Source organism: Rhinatrema bivittatum, chromosome 1 (genome assembly GCF_901001135.1).
Source record: "Rhinatrema bivittatum chromosome 1, aRhiBiv1.1, whole genome shotgun sequence".
Taxonomy (NCBI): Eukaryota; Metazoa; Chordata; class Amphibia; order Gymnophiona; family Rhinatrematidae; genus Rhinatrema; species Rhinatrema bivittatum.
The window spans coordinates 592,628,887-592,646,007 of NC_042615.1; the positions used below are offsets into that span (position 1 = coordinate 592,628,887).

The window sequence follows — 17,121 nt, forward strand, 5'->3', positions numbered from 1 at the left end:
ACACGGTTGGGGACCACTGATATAAATAACCAGCAGCACTAGCATGGACATTGCCTGAACATCCAGCCTCTTAAGGCCCTTGCATAGCCTACCAGACAGACCTGGCTAAGCAAGTGTCTGCATTTAAGCTAGGATTTCAAGAGCTTGATATTCAAAGATATCTTGTTAAATGAGTTAGCCAAATATGATTTATTCGGCTAACTCACATGGGATATTAAGCTGCATGGTTATCCAACTGAATATTCCTGAATATTTTGCTAGTTAGCAGGATAAATCTTATCCGGCTAACTTTAGACTTGCTATTGAGCATGTCTAACTTAATCAGTTAACAGACAGATAAGTTTGAATATGACGACTTACCCAGCTATGTTAACTGGATAAGTAGCTCCTCTCCAAAATGCCCATTTATCCAGATAAGTACTTACCTAGCTAAGTACTTATCCAGATAAGTGGTAGCCACTAAAAACGGCCAGATATTCAGCCATGCCAATTAGATGGATAAGTCCTTAATTATCTGGCTAAGTGGTGCTGAATATCGATGATTGAGTTATTTCAGAATTGAAACCTGCTAGCTGATTCTACCATTGCTGCCTGCAACAGAAACCCTGGGGTTGCCTTATTTCCTCTAGGATTTTAACCATTTATATTAACCACTTTATCATTCATTCTGGCAAACGCCAACACTCATTGTTGAATTAGGTGAGTATGCGTTATAAACACTTAAATACATTCCACTCGGCTGAAAGTGAATACAGCAGAAAATACAGCCTCAGGTACAAAATTAGATTGTAAGCCCTGTGGGGATAGGGAAATACCTATAGTACCTGAATGTAATCGGCTTTGATGTACACTTTGAAGTGTAGAAAAGTGGAATATAAATAACTAAAAAATAACTAAATAATTAAATACATACTTGGAAGGTATTAATGCACATTGTTATCTAACCTGTTGCTACTTTCTATTAAGGAATATGGGGCCGATTTTAAATATTATGTGCGTGGGGTACATTTGTGCGTGCTACCCGGCGCGCACAAATGTACACCCGATTTTATAACATGTGCGTGCTGCCGCACCCGTTATAAAATCCGGGGTCGGCGCGCGCAAGGGGGTGCACACGTGCACCTTGCGTGCGCCAAGCCCGAGGGGAGCCCCGATGGCTTTCCCCGTTCCCTCCAAGACCGCTCCTAAATCGGCGCGGCCTTGGAGGGAACTTTTTTTTTTTTCGGCCTCCCACCTTCCCCTCCCTTCCCCTATCTAACCCACCCCCCAGCCCTAACTATATCCCCCCTACCTTTGTTTCAAAAGTTACGCCTGTGCGCGCCGGCCAGCTGCTGGCGTGCGAACCTCCGGCACAGCAGCTGTGCTGGAGGACTCAGGAATGCCCCCGGCCCCGCCCCGGATGCCTCCACGTCCCTGGACCATCCTGGACCACCAGCACGCTCCCGGACCGCCCATTTTTGAAAGCCCCGGGACATACGTGCATCCCGGGGCTTGCGCGCGCCACCGAGCCTATGCACGTAACCCTTAGAAATCTAAACATATAGGGGTAGATTTTCAAAGTCTCCTCTCATAAGGCTTATGATATATACTCCTTAACATTGCTAACCCTTCTCTGGATCACTTTTTATATTTTTCTGAAAACAAGGCCTCCAAAATTGAAAATATCTCACCAAAGATCTGTGTAATGGCATCACCACATTCCTTTTTTTCTACTAGTTATAGTTCTCCCCTATGCACTCTAGCATCCCTCTGACTCTGTCCCTACCTTGAAATCATCAGATATAATCATGTGTTTCTACAAACTAATGAACTAGTGTTACTAATTCTGTAATATTTCCAAATATTTATATATAGTCTCCCCATTTTTATTAGGATGGTTTACAATAAAACATACAGTACATAAAGTAAAAAAACCCAAAAACATTACAACCATTCATAAAAGTGATTTCTTTTATCTTAACACAAGCTATTGCAAATTTATGACTTAAAATATATTTCACAAGCTGCACACACTATCTGCTTGATTTATTAAAAGGCTTTTTTTCCCCATTCTACCTCTATGAGGGAAAAACATTCAGAATAGGCCTTGTATGTTATATCACTTGGGGTTACAACCACTACACCAAAACTACATTAGTTATCTGTACAGTAACCCATAATTTTTGAAGTGCAAAGTGCTGAGTTTTTATAATTTTTGCCAGTTTGCCTTGATTTAGCCAACAAAGTATGTTTTCATCTGCACATTCTTGGTTTATTCCCTCATACACTTTTGTAAATGTGATGATTCAATGGTAAAACAAATTTGGCTAGCATATCCTCAGAAATCCAAGTGAGGTTCAATAAGCAAATTGGCTATGAATGTGTATGCCAGTTTATATGGCTTATACCCATTCCATGCTCAGATTTTGATGAATATAGTATCTTTGAAAAAGGACAATTATTGCTTTGCTTCTGGGCGAAATAAATGTAATCAAAACAATGAAATTACTGTTTGAATAATAATTTAACTGAAATACAAAAGGTGTTTGGGTGTAGAATTTCCCAAAGAGCACTATAATATATCACAAGGCAGTAGAAATCTCCTCTACCATGCTGAGGCCTGTTCTCTCTTCCACCACTCACCAGGCCTGACCCCCAGCGGCCTATAATCTCTAATCTGCTGCTGCTGGGGGAAGTTGTCCTCCTCTCTTCCTGGCACACGTGGGCTGGATACCCCCCCAATGCCACCGCCTCCTCCTGGCCGCATTGGACAGATGCTCATCATGCATCTGTCCAATCATCATGCATCATCATGCAAAAGAGTAAAATTAGTTCACTACAAGTTCCATGACCACACCTCAAGTTCCACGACCGCCCACACCTCTTCAAGGCCCGATTACACCTCATCTGGACAACCCACTTACAACCCACTTGTAGTGAAAGCCACCTCATCTGGACAACCCACTTACAACACACCTGTAGGGAAAGCCTCCCGCGTGGATGCACTAATTCTTTAGTTCATGCATTACTGATATCTAAACACATAAACATTGGTCACTGTTCAGCTCATCATTTATTTTTAGTTATCTCCACATGAATCCACGTTATTTGACAGCCCACCTGTTTGATTGTTCCACTTGTGGATGCATTAATTCTTTAGCCCATGCATTACTCATAACCAGGCCCATAAACATTGGTCCCTGATACCTGTATATCCCAAATTAACACATCATTTATTCTTAGTTATTCTCTACATGTTTCACGTATCATAACGAGTTACTGTTGTCTTTACATATATATTTTATACTATTCTATTTATTTTATTTCAAGTTAGTTATTTACACCATTATCTATTTTATTACATGTTATTTACTATATAAATTCTCGTCATTTGATGAGTCACTGTTGTTTATTTAATATTTATTCTCATGTTCTGAAACTCCGTTTATTGTAACGCCTCACCGCGATTGTTTTGTTTTATGTAAACCGACCTGATTTGATATTTGTATCGAGAACGTCGGTATATAAAAATGCTAAATAAATAAATAAATAAATGCCTCTGCCTCCTGCTCCTTCCAGCCCATATGGGTCTATGATGCAGCTGATACCCCTGCTCTACCTCCCATCAACCATGCCAAATTCTGCACAGAATTTAACAATTTTGCATGGGAGGAAAATTCTGTGCCATTCTGCATTGTACAGTGGTGTAGTACTCCCCCCTTTAGTAATGACTGCTAAAGGTGAAGCTTTCAAAATAAAATACAAGCTGATGAAATTCTTGAAAAATCAAAAACTCAAGCATTACAATTAGCACTGTGCAATACTGATAGCTGTATAAAAAGCAGTACCACTTTCTATCTGAATTGTAAAGTTTTCTAAATAATTATTTCCAAACATACAAAATCTAACTACAATGGAAGCTTATGGGAAGAGTTAACTTTACTATTCACTTTCTCCACTTCTATACCACCAAAACAAACTAAATCAGTTTTAACTGCTTTTTAGGATTATATCTTCTCAAGCCACAATCACTTATGGTGTTCTACTTGCAAATGAAAAAAAATCTAACATATCACCACTTCTAAGACTCTGCAGCTGAAAACTTTTATATATTTCTCAGTATATCAGGGTTCCAAAAAACAAGGTTTTTAGAAAGTATATTCACATTATGAAAAGGAGACAGATGTACAATGGTTTAAAAATCAAACAAAAAATGGAGCTTGCAAATGGGTCTAAAATAGGATGCTGTAAATGAAAATAAAGCAAACCTATTTGTCTGATCTAAAAATAACCTTCAAATATATATGGCTTCTTGTGCAGTATTAATATAGGGAGGGTTGCAAGACATACTGTTTTGTTGCTTTGACCCTGTCTACACTGCTCAACTAATATTTATTTCTGTCATACAAAAGCAGAGTTCTCCTTAAATATTAATAAACCTCCCCAATGTTTTTTTTTTTTGGTGTCTGTTGTCTCTTTCTTGATTAGGTTGTAATCTCCAAGGAATAAGGACTGTCCATAATGTGTATCTGTACAATGCCAGGCACATCTGATATGCGCCAAATAATAATAATGACTATAATGAAATGCTAAGAGCTGTATACAGCATCATAGTGAACGATATCTCCCACCTATCAGCCATACAAGTTTAATTGCTTTCTTCATAGCTAGGCTAATTTATCCCCTTTTTTTGAACAGTTACTCTCAGTTAAAGCTAATTTAAACAATATGATCATACTGAGAGATTTCAATCTACCACTGAATCTTGCTCCTCAAACCAAGCTATTGCACTTTATTCTTGGATATTCTCTATTAGGATGGTCTTAGTTCACCCCTCTACCTATCAGCAGGGTCACTCTCGATCTCATGCTTTCTCTCACCACCTTCCTCTCTCACACACACATTCTCTCTCACCGGCATGCCACGAAGATTAAGGCTCGGGCGCGCCGTCCGTGGCACACAGGGGCCTTCTATCTTCACCGCGAACGGAGCACACTCCATTCGCGGCACACGGGAGCCTTCCCTTTTCGCCACGAACAGCGAGCCGGGCCTTCATCTTCGCCGCGAACGGAGCATGTTCCGCGGCACACACAGACGCACTCCGTTCGAGGTATGCCAGGGTCTCCTCGGCTAGTTTCTGCGCAGAATGTGACAATTCTGCGTGGGGGGGGGGGGGGGAATTCTGAGAAAATTCTGTGCTCCACAGTAGTGCAGAATTCCCCCAGGACTAAGAACTATATGGTTATTCTGTAGAAATTGGCTTTATCATTGCTCCATTTTGGCCCGCTATCATTTTGGGTAGATGAGCATATAAATTTCTAAATCTAGTCTGACACCTAGGCTCTCTATTTCTTTTACCCTCTCTTCTCCACTACAACTGTTTCCACTGCTCTGTCCCAAGCATGTTTAAATTTGGTCATAGCTTTGGTAACTAACATTTGCTGGTAGACTATTCCAGGTACCTCTCACCCTTTCCATGGAAAGGGTTGAAGGGATTAATTTGAATTATGTAATTTCAGGGATAAAGGTTTGGATGTTGGTTGTGAAGGAAGAGTGGGATTTGGGATTTTTTTGGGGAATTGTAATCCGCTTAGTGAGTTTTTGGCTTAGGTGGAATACCAAGTGTAATTAAAAAAAAAAATCAAATAAAGCAGTATTTCTTCATTTTCCTTAGTCTACCTCCTTTCGGCCTTATATCATGACCACTTGTATTTTTTTAATTTCCCCCCCTAAGGAAATACGCCAAATCTCTATGCTTTATTGAAGGTAGCTACATATTTGAATATTCCTCTCATTCTTTTCTCCCCTCCCTTCTCTCTTCCAATCAGCATATTTCAAGTTCAATAAGCTTTTTGTGTAGGATTTATTACAGGTCCTATGCTATTTTGTTGGCCCTTCTCTGAGCTGCATTCTTTATTTCAATGTCCTTACGAGTATATGGCCTCTAGAATACATCAGTACTCAAGGTGGGGCCTCTCACTAGTGAGCTATACAAGGAAAGTATTACCTCCTTTCCCCTGCTGACAATACCTTTCCTTTTGGACTAGTGCATACTATTAGCTTTCCCACACTTACTTGCAACCTTAAAATCTTCATAGATGATTACTCCTAGATCCCTTTTCTGCTTGATAGTTACCAGGTTCTTGTCCTCCCATTGGATAAGTGGCTAATATGAAATTTCACAGCTCAGATTCAAAATTGTATACTTTTATTGCACTGAAGCACAGCTTCTAAACCCTTGTCTTTCATATCCCCTTTCATTTTTTTTTTTTTACACTTTTCTGGTGTTTTCACTGTTAAAGATTTGTCTTATCTGCAGACAGAATATTTTTTCCTTCAAGTTCCTCTGCAATGCCACTAGTAAAGATATTACAAAGAACTAGCCCTACTGCCAAGCCTTCTACTAGTCACTCCATTAACCACGACTGAGCTCTGCTGCTTAACCATTTCCTTACCCAGTTAACAGCTTTGTCTTACCTCTAGTCTAATTAGTTTACCAGTCTATATGGAAATGTTTCACAAATCTAATTGAAGTCCAGATAAATCACAAATACACTGCTCCTCTGATTCACTACTTTTAATTTTTAAATAATTATCCAGAAATGTTTGCTGTAACAATTAACTTTAAACTGAAAATGCTTTTATTTTACATTTAAAAGAAATAATCCCTCCCCATAAAGATCCATAGAACTGTAGGGATAACATATCATACTTGAATGAGCATGATGTAATTTATGGACTCTAGTCTGATTTATCATCCTTTGAATTTGTTAGAAAATTTAACTCTTGAGATATAGACCTGTAATCTACTAAATAAATTCATCAATTGCTGCCCTAGACTTCCTATTTAAGGTCACATGAAATCTGAATCTATTTTGCACAAATGTATTCAAAACATTTTTATTCTGAAAAACAGTAAAGAATAAAATGTATGCATTAGAACAGTGCTTTTCTAAACTCACTCTGCATTAGATGCTTCCCTTTTCTAACTTCAGCATGGCCATAAGTTTACTATTTTACTTTGAACCTTCAGGAATCAAAATTAATTGTGGAGAAAGTCAGATTTTCAAATAGACTAAAAATTAAAAACGTCCAAGTATTCACAGGTAGAGACAATGTGAATTAAGGAAGCTGAATGGAAAATTACCTTTCTGTATGACAGGATTCTTTTCACTGGATGAAGAAAAAGGTTTTGAAGAGTCTTCATCTTTCTTGCTGTAGTCAACGTTCACTACAACATCTTTAGAGCTTGGAGATTTCTCTTGTAACGACACCTCTTCTGCAAACACAAACTCACTGCAATAAGACTCAAGTCTTCTGACTTGGACATATGACATGTTTCTCTTCAGATACTGTTTTACTAAAACAAAAAGTTGCTTACCTGTAACAGGTGTTCTCAGAGAACAGTAGGATATAAGTCCTCACAGGTGAGATGCTTTTGCCATGCTCTAAGCATGTGCGGGCTGTCCCATGTCAGACATTGAATGGGTAAAATTATACAACAACAAAAAACTCAAAAATGATATGGCATGGGGCCAATTAACTGCACCTGCTTTGAGTGTACAACTGAAGCAGTAATCAAATCCAAATAAATTTGGATCAAGGGAGTTCAGACAGTCCCCTTTTTCTATGAAGGGAATTAAGGTGCCCAAGGAAATCATTTTGAACTTTTCTTTTAACAGAAATTGTTTTCAAAGTCCTGAGATGTGACTGAGTCGCCCTGTTTTCTTTGTAATCAGGAAGTAGTTGAGAGTAAAATCCCCACCCTCCTTTCCCTAATAGAATGGGTTTGAACACATTGATCTTCAAGAGCGAGGAGTTCCCTTTGCAGCAGTTACTGATGCTGAGAAGCAGACCAAGTGCTTTGCTGAGGGCAATTTGTCAGGGTTTCCAAATGAAGTAATCTGTATTCATTTCTGATTCTGCTGAGAACCCAAGTGTTCGAGATTATTCAGGGACAGCGGTTTATGTTAGACCTCAGCTTTCCCCAACAGGAAGGTTCTTGGGCAAGGATACTGAGATTGTGCCTATGCTCTCCTGAGTGATGTCAACACCCAGTTCCAGGTTTTGGCTGGGATACTGGTTGTGGCTTTTGGGGTCTGTCTGGGATAAATGCACTCCCTGCTGCTGAGAAGGGACAAGGAGGGCAATGGGTAACACCTCCTAGGAGGATAGAAATGTTTCCTCAGTACTCCACTTGAATACCTCCTACATGAAGAGAGGGTCTAAGTATAGCCCAGTGACTTTTAATTTGAGTCACCACGCCCAAGAATTTATTATCTAAAAGATTTCATCTATTGAATGGCAAGTCAGTCATTCATGGACATCTTGTCTGAGGCCTACAACTATATGAGTTTGCAGGCTACAATACCTATTGCTGAGACCCTTATGGCATTATAAAAACAAAGTAGGTTGAACAGACTGTGCTTTTCACATGCCATACCCCTGTACATTAGTTATTCTAGGGCAAGGTGTGCAATTTCGGTTATCTGAGGCCACCAACAAGTCAGATTTTCAGGTTACTCCTAATGAATGTATGATATATTTACATACAGTTAAGCAGTGTACATGCAAATCTCATGTATATTCACGCCTACTCTAGGGTATTTATTTTATTTATTTAGTAACTTTTATATACCGACGAACGTTGGGAACATCTCGTCGGTTTACATATAACAGAACTGAGCAACAGGCTTTACAATTTTTGCGTAATTAGATAATTAAATAAGGAACATTCAGAGCATACAAATAACAGATTAGATTATATAAGTAAAATTATAAAAGTGTGATACATGAAAGAGGTTATCTAAACGGGGGTGGGGGGGTGGAGATTCTGATATATAGGAGGGTATCCACAATTAAAGGAGGTATATATACACGTGATTGGGAACAAATTTTTTATATATAAGTTTTTTATATACAATATGTAGTCCTGATAATTCACTTTATGGGGGGTGAGGGGGAAGAGGTAGTTTAGAGTAGAGGGAGGGGGTGAAAAGGAGGTGGAAAATAGGTGAGGGGAGAGGGAGGGGGAGAGGTTAGGAGTTGTAGGGGGGTGGGGTTAGAGTGGTTGTGTGAATATAAGGGGTAGAAGTAATTGAGGAGCTAGGATTGGAGGAGATGCTCTGCCACCCTCTTCACCTCTTTCAGTATGTTTTGCATATTTTGGCCCATGAAACATGAATAGGATGCTATGTGGGTAATGACCTTAGCACCCTGGTAAACTTTTCTCCCAATCAGATTAAGGGTATGAGAATCCTTCCCCAGGGGCATTAAGAACATAAGAAATTGCCATGCTGGGTCAGACCAAGGGTCCATTTGAGAGTCTTTTTGACTATAACTGACCAATGAGGCAGTTGTTGCTTCTTGAATCTAGGTGCTTTCTAGATATGATATAGTGTCTGTCTTCTTACTGAGAACACATTAGGAGGAGGGGAGAGAGTTCTCCCATATTATCTGTCTCTTTCAGGTTTTCATGGAGGATGTCAAGCATTTTTACCCTGGACACCTCCTTTTGTAAATTAAATGAAATAGTCTCCACCATTCTATTTATAGAGTAATGGAAGGAGAGATCTTCCACAGATTTCCTCCTTTCCTGTGGAGATGACAATTATTCAGTTGTTAAAACTGCAACAGAGAATGAGAAATTGCAGAACCACCTTGCCAGATGTGCACATTTTTACACTCAGAAATTAATGCCTGCCCCAGAGCAGGCGTTAAGTTCTGAGAAGCCCCTAAAGTTGACAGAAAAGCAGAAAATACTGCTTTTCTGTAGTTCCTCCGACTTAATATCATGGTGATATTAAGTCGGAGGAACTACAGAAAGGAACTGAAAAAAGAAATTAGGTAAAAAAAAAATAATTTTTTTTAAGTATGCTATGGTCAGGTTAGGGAAAGGGAATCTCAATTAATGAGTGTCCATTTTCCTAATCCGTGGCTGTGCACAGGTTAGGAAAACGGACGCTTGTAAAACTGAGCACCTGTTTTCCTAATCCACTGACAGCCACCTCTCCTGAGCACTCGCTGCAAAGAAGACACTAGGGGTGCACATTTGTCCCTATCACCTCATTTAAATATTCGATCATGTGCCCAGGAGAGGTGGCTGAGCGCACATTAAGAAAGTGGGTGCTCAACACTGAGTGCCTGTTTCCGCACAGATTTATTGATCAGCCTGCTTAAGCACTGTATGCAGCTCTGGTTACACAATCAAGACAGATACAGAAAAACTAGAAAAGGAAGGGCAAAAAAATGACAGAGGTTCGAACGGTTCCCCTATGAAGCAAGGGTACACAGGTTAGGGTTCTTCAACCTGGAAAAGAGATGGCTGAGAGAATACATGATAGAAGTTTATACAATTATGAGAGAACAGGTAAATAAGAGACTTATTTACCCTTCCATATAATACTAAAACAAGAGGACACACCATAAAACTAACCACTAGCAGATTAAAAACAATTTTTATTTAATTTATTTACAGGGTAATCAAGGCAACTATCATAGTGAGGTTTAAGAGAAGCTTGGACAAGTCCATAAAACATTTGCCAAGTACACTAGAGAAAACCATTGCTATCCCTAGGAGTTAGTAAGAACTAGAGCTACATTTTGGGATCTGCCAGGTACTTGTAACATGGACTGACCACAATCCAAAAGGATGCTGTACTCTATTAGCCTTGGTCCATGTTCTTATGAGACAGGAAATTTGTTAAGATCAGAGATCAGAGTAGTACTCAGAGCCATAGCATGGCCCCAGGAATACTTAGACTGAACCAGTATCAGAGTTAGGCAGTTTGGTGTGAGTGTGTATTCGGCTAGAAGATAAGGCCTCTGTGAGTGGCCCCTTTTTCTGCTGGTATCTAAACCACCAATTTCTGTGCCTTGGGGGAAGCTTCCTCCCCTGATGCACTGAGAATTGTCTTCGGTAGCAGTTCCTTTCCAGGAATTGCTATCGAGGTCATTCTTCCAGATACCATGAAAATTTTCAGCAGAGGCTGGACCTCAGTTTGAAATACTACAGATACTGAGGTTGATGCATTGATGTTTGAAGCTCTAATCTAGTGCTGTATGGATACACTTCACCAATTCCTTGTAAAAAAAACTGACAATGCCAATACTATATGGGAAGCAGGAGTGATTACATCTCATGCAATGCTTGAAGATCAGTGGCTGGCATATGGACCCTTGGAGGCTGCTGCAATTCCTGAGATTGATACTAGGGTGAACTGCCCTTTATCAATGGCCACAGCCAGAATCTCCCCCACTCCTGGCATCATACTGATCATCGCTCCCCAAAGTATCTGTACTCAATGCTGGAACAATAAAGCAGAATCCTTTTTCATTAAATGGGGGGAGCTACACAATGGTCTATCTCCCTGGCCTCTTAGTGTGCATAGTATTGAGGGAGATTGAGGCATCAATGTTGATGCACCACCAGCATCTGGTGCAGCTTCTGAGCCCTGCAAAGCCGATGGGCTAGACTTTTTATGGAGAGCTTCTCCACAAGCTCAAGGCAGGGAAGACATCCTCCAAGGGTCATTTTCTTACACATGGAACAATCCAAACACTGTGGTTGTCCTCCAGGCAGTGCACATATCTATCATGGGGATCTGTAAGATAAGGCATACCACCCTCTGCACTGAGAACACTTGTTGAAGTCATTGTGCCTCTTCTCTATTTGGGACAAAAGATGAAAAATGGAGGCAAAAGTCATAACTGAAAAATGGCAGATAAAGCCCAAAATGGTCTATCTAGTCTGCCCAGCAAGTTTTTTTTGGGTAGAAACTGCTGCTCCATGCAGGTTACCCCCAAGCCTTCTGTTAAGGGTAGTAGAAACTGCCCCTCCATGCTGGCTACCTCCAAGCAGAAATGTAAACTTTAGGTGTAATAGAAAAGTTACCCCATTTCTTTATTTCCATTGTCTTGTCAGCAGGGATCCTCTGTTTATCCCTGTGAGGAGGGAGATGAATGTTGGATTAAGTATGGGATTTGTGAGAACCAAAATGGAAGATGACCTTTTGAATTCCATTACCATTCTTGTCTTCACCACCTCTTCCAGGAATGCATTCTATGCATCCACAACCCATTCCATGAAGAAATATTTCCTGACTTTGTTCCTGAGTCTTCCCCGTTAAGAGTTTCATATCGTGACACCTAATTTTTACAGCTTCCTTTTTTCAAAAAAGATTTGAATTCTAAGCATAAATTCCTTTTAGGTATTCAAAAGTCTGTAACATATCTTCCCTCTCTCTTTCAGGGTATAAATATTAAGGTCCTTCAGTCTCATCTCATATGGCTTTCTTCACAGACCCTACACCATTTTAGTTTGCCTCTCTCTGTACTGCTTCCATTCTGTCCTTACCTTTTTTTGAAATGAGTTCTCTAGAATTGACACAGTATTCCAGGTAAGGTCTCATCAAGGATCTGTAAGTGGCATTATCACCTTTTTCCTGCTGGTTATGCCTCTTGATGCAGCCCAGCATCCCTTCATCCTTAGCCATCACGTTGTCACATTGCTTTATCACCTTCAGATCCTCAGACACTATTATGCTGAGGTCTCTCTCCCAGTTCTTGATTATCAGCTTTTCACTCCTCAACATATACAACTCCTTTGAATTGCCATTCCCAAAATGCATGACTCTGCACTTCTTGGCGCTGAATCCCAACTGCCAAATATTAGACTACTTCTTGAGGTTTTCTAGGTCACCTCTCATTCTCTCTACTCCTTCAGGTAAGTCTTCTCTGTTGCAGATCTTAGTGTCATGCACAAACACAAATTTTACCTTCTAATCACTCCACAATATCACTTGCAAAGATATTGAACAGAACAGTTCCCAGAATCAATCCTTGAGGGATTCCATTTATTACTCTTCTTTCTTCTCTACTCATTGATGTCTGTCAGTAAGCCAATTTGTAATCCATTCCACCACCTTGGAACTCACTCCCAGGCTTCACATTTTATTTATGAACCTAAGTGAAATATCACTTGCTGAAATCCAAGTAAACCATATTCAGCGCTCTTCCTTCATACAATTCTGTAGTCACCCAATCAAAAAAGTCAGATTTGTTTAACTGGACCTTCCTCTGGTAAAACCAGATTGTCTTGGATCCTGTTACCTATTGGATTATAGATAGCTCATACTTTCTTTTAGCAGCCTCCATTAATTTCCTCACTATGGGGATATTTTAACAAAACCTGACGAATGCTGTCCAAGCAGACAGCAGTCTATGAAAAATGTAAGAAAACTAACACGACTGAAAAACTTAACTAGTGAATCAAAGAGGAGCAATAAGGCGAACAGAGCATCCACACAACAAAAACGCACAAGCACCCAAACATTAGACAGATCACAAGCTACTATTGCTTATTAATTACCATCATAGCAATTTATGGATTTATCCTCTAAGAACTTATCCAAACCTTTTCTAAACCCAGTTACAGTAACTGCTGTAACCACATCTTCTGGCAATGAATTCCAGAGCTTAACTATGCACTGAGTGAAAAAATATTTTCTTCGATTTGTTTTAAATGATCTACTTACTAACTTCATGGAGTGCCCCCTAGTCCTTCTATTATCTGAGAGAGTAAATAACCTTTTTCAAGTCCTTTCATGATTTTGTAGACTTCTATCATATCCCCGCCCCCCCTCAGTCATCTCTTCTCCAAACTGAACAATCCTAACTTCTTTAGCCTTTCCTCATAGGGCAGCCATTCCATGCCCCTTATTTTGGTTGCCCTTCTCTGCACTTTGCCCAGTGCAGCTATATCCTTTTTAAGATGCGGTGACCAGAACTGCACACAGTATTCCAGGTGCGGTCTCACCATGGAGCAATACAGAGGCATTATGACATCCTCCGTTTTATTTTCCTTTAGGGCAAGTGTTTTCAAATTCTCTCAGATTTAAAAAAGTAATGAAGCAGGCTAACTTGCAGTGCTTATACTCTTCCATGTTTTCCTCATTTTGACCTGCTTTCCATTTGTGAAAAATACCCTTTTGGCTTTAATTGCCTTTTACTTCACTATTAAACAATCCAACATTCGTTTGGTTTTCCTTCAGCCTTTTTTAAATGAATGGAATTATTTTGTATGGGCCTGAAGGATGATAATTTTAGACAACGTTCACGCCTCCTGCAAGATTTTAAATTTTTGAATTGCTTCTTTCAGTTTTCTTCCAACAAATTTCCTCATTTTATCATGGTCTCCCTTTTGAGAATTAAATGCTATTCAGTAGTTTTACTTTGTATTCACCCTCCAGTAATTATATCACATTTTATTACATTGATACTGTTGCCGAGCGAATCCACCACCTTTATCTTTTTAGTACCAGGTCCCACACTTCACTGAGAACTAGATTTCATACAGTTCCCCCTCTTGTTGGCTCCATGATCACCTGCTGCATTCAGCAGTCATTGATGGCATCTAGGAAATTTACCTCCCTTGTATGTCCTGATATGAAACAGACATGATGTTACTAAACGAATGTCGGTATATAAAAAACCTCAAATAAATAAAATAATAAATAAATATGAAATTTACTCAATCAATATTCAGGTAATTGAAGTCCCCCAAGATTATTGTGTTGCTATTTTAGTAGCCAATCTAATTTCTGTTAGCATTTTGCAGTCTGTTTTCTCATCCTGGCCAGGCAGGTGGTAATATGTCCCCACTACTGTTCTCTTCCCTTTTATTCTTGGAATTTATATTCATAAGGATTCCAAAGTGCAGTTTGTCTCCTGCAAAGCTTATCCTGCTTGGCTCTATGCCATCCTTAACATATAGAGTGTCACCCCTACACCAATTTTATACCCTGGTAACACAATGTCCAATTGGTCATCCTCCTTCTACCAAGTCTTCGAGATGCATATACCTTCCTTCAGCACCATACATTCTAATTCTTCAGTCTTATTTTTCAGACTTCTGGCATTTGCAAACAAACATTTTAAAGTAGTTTTATTTCTATTTTTATGTGTATCCACAACCTGCTTATTATCTGATCATACAGGCAGTTTGGCGTCATTTTTATCTACATGTTCTGCATTTAAATACATCTGGGTTTTTTCATTTTACAATTATCTTCATATTGAGACATTAACTTACTTGTTTTGTCACCCTCCCTCAAACATGCACTGCTGAGCGACTGTCTGTTTTCCCCATATTCTAGTTTAAAAGCTGTTCTATCTTCTTTATAAAACTTAGCACCAGCAGCCTGGTTCTACTTTTGTTAAGGAGGAGCCCATCCCATCAGAATAGACACCTCCTAACAAATCTACAACCCTCTTCCCTGCACCATCATTTCATCCACACATTGAGATTCTGGAGCTCTGCCTGTTTCTGGCATCCTATGCATAGAATGGGGAGCATTTCTGAGAATGCAACCCAGGAGGCTCTAGATTTCAATTATCTACCCAAAAGCCTAAATTTCCAGAACCTAAATTTCCTGCACTTTCCTATGTCATTGGCACCCACGACAATCTTCTCTCTGCCTAGCACGCTCTAAAACCTTATTTAAGTGGTGCATGAAGCAGGAAAGTTATCATGAGATCTGGACGCCCTCCAGCCACCCAGATATCTACCTTCATAATGATCAAGTCACCCACTATAAAGCAAATGTTGCTTACCTGTAACAGGTGTTCTCAATAGGACAGCAGGATGTTAGTCCTCACATATGGGTGACATCATAGGATGGAGCCCAATCACGGAACACTTTTATCAAAGTTTCTAGAACTGACTGGCACCTACTGGGCATGCCCAGCATGGCACTAAACTTGCAGCCAGCAGGGGTCCCCCTTCAGTCTTGTTTAAAGCTACAGGAAGTGCCGAAAAATTAAAATAAGAAAACGTAATGAACCCAACACCGCTGGGTGGCGGGCGGGTTGCATGAGGACTAACATCCTGCTGTCCTGTGAAAACACCTGTTACAGGTAAGCAACATTTGCTTTCTCACAGGACAAGCAGGAAATTAGTCCTCACATATGGGTGAGTACCGAGCTGAAGTTGTCCGAGAAATGCACCAAATGTACCCAAGATGTGCAAGAGGCACAAGGACTGGGGTGGAATTTGGTAGAGGGCATCCTGAACCCTAACGGGCAGGCAGAAGGGTGTTGGTACATCAAGTTGTAAAAAGGATGCGCAAGACAGACTGGCCGAAGATCAAATCTTGTCTTCCGGCCTTGTCTAAGCAATAATAGGCTGTAAATGTATGGAGAGAACTCCAGGTAGCAGCCCTGCAAATGTCAGGAAGCGGCACAGAGTGTAGGTGTGCTACTGAAGTCGCCATGGCCCTCACAGTGTGTGCTTTAACACGGTCTTGAAGTGGAATGCCTGCTTGCTGATGATAGAAGGATATGCAGTCCGCTAACCAGGAGGAGAGAGTCTGCTTTCCCACAGGCTGCCCCAATTTGAAGGAATGGAAAGAGACAAGCAATTGAGTGCTTTTCCTGTGGGCAGCTGTACTGTCTAGACAGAATGCTAGAGCACGTTTACAGTCAAGGGCATGCAGAGCCTGTTCTCCTGGACTGGAGTGGGGCCTGGGAAAGAAAGTAGTATAATGGATTGATTAATGTGAAACTCCGATACTACCTTAGGTAAGAACTTAGGGCGAGTGTGGAGTACTGCTCAGTCCTGCAGAAGTTTAGTGTAAGGCGGATAGGTAACTAGGGCTTGTAACTCACTAAACTCTGCAAGCAGATTTGACTGCCAAAAGAAAAATCACTTTCTATGTGAGATAGCGAAGATCACAGGATTGGAGAGGCTCGAATGGTGGTTTCATGAGCCGACCCAAAACCAGATTGAGGTCCCAAGAAGAGGCCGGAGGGCACTGTGGAGGCTTGAGGTGAAGCAAGCCCTTCAGAAAATGTGTTACGAGGGGTTGTATTGAAATAGGAACATCCCCAACACCTCTATGGAAGGCGGCTACCGCACTGACATGCATTCTGATGGAAGAGGTTTTTAGACCTGATTCTGACAAGTGCCAGAGATAGTCTAGATACTTCGTGGTGGAACAGGTAAAGGGATCAAGGGATTGATAAGAACACCATGATTTAAACCTGTTCCATTTGTAAAGATAAGATTGTCTTGTGGAAGGCTTCCATGAAGCAATCAGGACATGGGAAACTGGCTCCGAAAGGTTAAGTGGCTGAAGAATCAAC

General features: G+C 40.3%; 1 protein-coding gene across 1 annotated transcript in view; it reads right to left on the bottom strand.

Moving 5' to 3' along the window:
- The window catches only part of SLC12A2 (solute carrier family 12 member 2), a 368,551-nt gene that overhangs the window by 55,320 nt on the left and 296,110 nt on the right, over nt 1-17,121 (bottom strand). Inside the window, 1 exon segment of the mRNA XM_029619121.1 lies at nt 7,127-7,258. Within this exon segment, the coding sequence (XP_029474981.1) occupies nt 7,127-7,258 (132 nt within the window).